The sequence below is a fragment of the Penaeus vannamei genome, chromosome 2 (assembly GCF_042767895.1).
Source record: "Penaeus vannamei isolate JL-2024 chromosome 2, ASM4276789v1, whole genome shotgun sequence".
NCBI classification, from domain to species: domain Eukaryota; kingdom Metazoa; phylum Arthropoda; class Malacostraca; order Decapoda; family Penaeidae; genus Penaeus; species Penaeus vannamei.
In genome coordinates, this window is record NC_091550.1 from 545,585 (window position 1) to 550,584 (window position 5,000).

Consider the following 5,000-nt stretch of genomic DNA (forward strand, 5'->3'; position numbering starts at 1 on the left):
TTCCAGTTCTCTGGCAAAGAGGCTGAAGAGGGCGGCGCCAACATGGTCGGATACTTCGCGTAAGAGAACATCTGATTTTCATTTTACTTGAATTTTACTTTTGACATCGAAAAGTACATTGTATTCGACCATATGATCTCAAAAGGTATTGCATTTCATCTCATGCTCCAGGTTAATGTAAAATCATAATCTGTATGGCCAACCCTTTCCCAGGTACCCCCAGGAGGACGGCTCTCTGGCCGAAGTCAAGTTCGTGGCCGACGAGAACGGCTTCCAGCCCGAGTCGTCCCTCCTGCCCGTGGCCCCCGCCTTCCCCCACCCCATCCCCCAGTTCGTCCTCGACCAGATCGAGTTCGCCCGCCTCGAGGACGAGCGCAAGGCCCTTGAGTCTCAGGAGGAATAATTCGAATCCCAGCATTGTATATTCTGATATTCCATGCAGTGATATTTATTTATTTTCCAAACCGACATTAGCAAATATATCGAGTGTTCTTATGTGCTCTGTCCTTGCCCTTATTGACAATTTCTGTCTCTTTCTGTCTCTTTCTCTCTCCCATACACACGTACATATGCTCTACTTTTCAAAGATACAAGAATAGGAACATTATGGACGCAGCAAACATCAAACGACTTCTTAAATGTTCTCTCCCCCCCCCCCTCTCTCTCTCTCTCTCTCTCTCTCTCTCTCTCTCTCTCTCTCTCTCTCTCTCTCTCTCTCTTTCTCTTCCTACCCCTTCTCTCTCTCTCTCTCTCTCTCTCTCTCTCTCTCTCTCTCAAACATCGAAAGAAGATATAGAGGCGAGATTTCTTGATAAACGCCGGACAGGGAGAGATGGAAGACGTGGATCCTCGACTCTCAGACCTGTTCCATCTTCTCCCTCCTCCCGCTCCTCCTCCTTCCTTTTGTTTTCTTTTCGTTTTCATTTTTGTTTTTACGGAACAAGTCGAGAAAGATCGTTCTGTATATTCTTATTCCTCCTGTTAAATGTCAGGATCCGGAGGGCCTTTTCCAGGGCCACCAGTGGATTCCGTGGGATGTCTAACGTGCATCTATAATGGAGCTTCGTCCGCGCTTCCCAACAGGAGCCACGAGAAGACACAATAGGGAAAGGGAACACGAAGAGTCTTAGGGAATACGTAAATAAATGAATAATTAAAGAATATGGGAAAAAATACACGTAAATGAATGAATGAATAAAGAATATGGAAAAAAAATACATATGACAGACTGCCGCCCACTTATCCCCCTTCACCCACCCACCCAATCAACACCTGAGATACAAAATCGTGTCTTCTAACCGGTAAAATAAAGCCACAAGTCATAGGCCTAAATCTTCAATCGTAAAAATCATCATTAAGACATTCAGTCGTGTCTGTCGTGTTAAAAGTATATGAATAGATAAATGAATAGATAGATAAATAACCTGCAAAGTGTTCTAGGTAAATGAAAGACCTCGTTATGTTTATCATATTGCGGATCGTAACGTGAAAGAGGATTACTGATTTTATTTATCTATTTTCCTAGATCATCCAATACGTCGACCTCTTTCAAAAAGAAATAAAAGTGTTATCAACAGTGTATTTAAAATCGCAGACCTATAATTAGATTTACTCCAGATCTTTTTTAATTAGTTAATTCATCACAAATTTATGCAATGGATAATAAGATAGAAATGTTATGACTAGTTATTTGAGAAGCAATTAATTACAACGTAAATTATTTGTTCTTACTTGCTTTTCACATCGTGTTAGGGGTAAAAAAAATAGTTTTTTTTTTTTTTTTTTTTTTTGAGGGGGGGGAGAGGTATTTCCTGAGCTTTTCCTTCAGTACAGGACAATTCTAATTTGTTTTTTTTTATCCACAATTGAAAGAGGTTCAAAAACATCTGGAGAAAATCTTTATGACTCAAAACGTCACGGAAATATAGGATTTCTAGCCATTAAATATGGTACTTCCATTGGCACTGGTATTAGTAGCAACACCTCAGGCTGAAAATATATGATAATATTTTGGCCTTACAAGAACAATCATCAATTTCAAATGTGCTCATGAAATATATACCATAATGGGACAAACACAAATTAACTTGAATGCATTCTCCTGCAGCACACACTCGTATAAGAGCATTTTGAAAAATATTCTGGGTGAGCTCACTGAAGTCTGTCCTTTTTCGTTAATTTTAGTTTTATAAGTAAAAATATCTTTGAATCCAAGGCACTATGTTTATTTCTCTCTCTCTCTCTTTCTCTCTCTCTCTCTCTCTCTCTCTCTCTCTCTCTCTCTCTCTCTCTCTCTCTCTCTCTCTCTCTCTCTCTCTCTCTCTCTCTCTCTCTCTCTCTCTCTCTCTCTTTCCATATGATGATAATGACGAAAATAACAATAATGACAACAATAATGATAATGAAAAAACATTAATAACAACAGCAATAATGTTGTTAATGATAATAATGATAATGATAATGATGTTGAGACATTGAAGATGGTAATAATAGTAACGATGATGATAACAATGATACTGATACTGATGATGATGATGAGATGATGATGAGAATAAGAATAAGATAATCTTAATAAAAGATGGCAATAGATTTGTAAATAATATATCATTATTACCAATATTACCATCCTCGCTATCATCTTTTTTATCATTATCATTAATGTTATCGTTTTTATTGGGTGATACTGATAATAATGATAATCGTTGCAACAGCTTTTATAATAGCAATGGCGATAATGATAATTATTATAATAATAATAATCATAATAATAATAATAATAACAATAATAACACCAATGTTAATAATGATAATAAAAATAACAATAATGATACTAATAATGGCAATAATAATATTCATATCAAAAAGAAAAACAACTCCAAAAGCATCAACATCAATGACGTAATCACCCCAAAAAACGTAAACAAAGAAACAAAAAAAAAAAAAACGAAAAAGGAGAACATCCTCCGGGTGGACTTCGGCCAAAAAAAAAAAAAAAAAATACACACATGAGGTAAACCCTCTGCCAAGGTCACAGGGTTTAGACGTACTTTATAACTGAATGGTTTACGCAGACATGACCTCGGGTCGACCTCTCTCTCTCTCACTATATAACTCGGTTGCGCACACACGCCGGCGCATTCTCACTCGCGTCTTCTCAACATGAAGGCAGTAAGGTTTCCAAGAGGCTCTCATACATGTTGATCCCATTTTAAGGTTTCAGGATGTTCATACGAAAAAATAGATCAAATGTCTTTTAGATGATGTAAATTTTCTGGACAATTCCTCTGGAAATATAGGTAGTATTTTTTTATAATTAATTTTATCTCGAGAGTTCCCGGAAATATATATTGCACCTTGTAGAGGATTCAGCGCCGACGGGATGCTTATCTCCTGGGAGATATTGCAGATGAGCGACGGAGGGATACTAGGCTGTGAATCGCTCCTTTCCCCTCAGTTGACCTTCTTCTCCAGGTCATTGTTCTCGCTCTGCTGGCCGTGGCGGCGGCCGACAAGCTGCCCCTGACCAGCCCTCCCGTGGCCATCTTGAGGAGCAGCCAAGTCAACCCCGACGCGCTCGGCGCCCACAGCTCCGACTTCGAGGCCGAGAACGGCATCGTGTTCCAGTTCTCGGGCTCTGAGGGCGTCAACGGCGGAGCCAACATGGTCGGATCCTTCAGGTAACGACGCTGACACTTTTGCCGCTCTCTCTCTATCTATCTATCTATCTCTGTCTTTCTATCCCCTCTCTCTCTCTCTCTCTCTCTCTCTCTCTCTCTCTCTCTCTCTCTCTCTCTCTCTCTCTCTGTCTTCTGTCTCTCTCTCTCTCTCTCTCTCTCCTCTCTCTCCTCTCTCTCTCTCTCTCTCTCTCTCTCTCTCTCTCTCTCTCCTCTCTTCTCTTCTCTTCTCTCTCTCTGTCTGTCTGTCTGTCTGTCTCTCTCTCTCTCTCTCTCTCTCTCTCTCTCTCTCTCTCTCTCTCTCTCTCTCTCAACCGCCGAAGCTCTAACCTCGCCCTCTCCCCCCCCCCCCCCCCCCAGCTACCCCCAGGAGGACGGCTCTCTGGCCGAAGTCAAGTTCGTGGCCGACGAGAACGGCTTCCAGCCCGAGTCGTCCCTCCTGCCCGTGGCCCCCGCCTTCCCCCACCCCATCCCCCAGTTCGTCCTCGACCAGATCGAGTTCGCCCGCCTCGAGGACGAGCGCAAGGCTCTCGAGGCTCAAGAGGAGTAATTTGAATCCTTGACATTGGATATTGTGATAATTTATAGAGTGATATTTCAACTGCGTGTCGAGGAAATGTGTGCGTATTTATTTCATACATCTTTATGAATAAATATATAAATTTTACATAGTTTATCCTTTCCCTTTTCAAACAGACCAAATGCTATAAAAATGAAGTCAACACATATGCATGTCTGTCTGTTTGCCATTCTGTAGCAGGCTGAACCAGTGTTCAAAGACTAATGATTCAGGACTGAATAAACAGAGTAATCAATATGGCAAAATTAAAACCAACTCAGAGCTACATTTGAAAGATTCCATATCAAAATAACAATGAAGAATATATCTGCAGTAAGAATATAATCAAAACAAATAAAGAGAACCAAGCATAACGCAGCACAACGTTGGAATCATGCAAAAAAAAATAAAAATAAAAATTAATATACATTATAATATAATAAACAGCAAAGTGATTGAAAGCGTTTAATTACCGACCACGAAAGGAGTATGAAATATAATCGACGTAAATCACCGACACATCTATTCGTGCATTATTACACAGAATAATCCATTAGACAAAAGATCCATCATTAGAAATATCCTAAAGTGTGGGAATGTGTTGTGCAGAACAATCAGTGATAGATGAGGAGAGAGAACGCTGATGAACAATACGCATTTCCGTGCCTGAATTTCGAGCTTTCATCAGGGAACTTTCAATTGACGTGAGCCAATGATAACTATTAATCAGTCTGCATGTTTATTTCAGGGAAATACAAACCCCCTTG

The 5,000-nt window shown here is 40.2% G+C and overlaps 3 protein-coding genes across 3 annotated transcripts in view; all 3 read left to right on the forward strand.

The window, feature by feature from the left end:
* The window catches only part of LOC138863154 (cuticle protein AMP4-like), a 917-nt gene extending 422 nt beyond the window's left edge, over window positions 1-495 (forward strand). Inside the window, exons 2-3 of the mRNA XM_070126937.1 lie at window positions 1-59; window positions 214-495. The exon at window positions 1-59 is cut by the window's left edge and continues 147 nt beyond it. Coding sequence (XP_069983038.1) covers window positions 1-59; window positions 214-403 — 249 coding nt within the window. The 3' untranslated portion in view covers window positions 404-495. The remainder of the gene's footprint in view (window positions 60-213) is intronic.
* The window catches only part of LOC113819964 (cuticle protein AMP4-like), a 161,349-nt gene that overhangs the window by 129,228 nt on the left and 27,121 nt on the right, over window positions 1-5,000 (forward strand). The window lies entirely within an intron of this gene.
* LOC113824270 (cuticle protein AMP4) lies at window positions 3,088-4,341 on the forward strand. Its single transcript, XM_027377004.2, has 3 exons — window positions 3,088-3,168; window positions 3,472-3,677; window positions 4,035-4,341. The coding sequence occupies exons 1-3, from the start codon at window positions 3,160-3,162 to the stop codon at window positions 4,222-4,224; spliced, it is 405 nt and encodes a 134-aa protein (XP_027232805.2). The 5' UTR covers window positions 3,088-3,159; the 3' UTR covers window positions 4,225-4,341.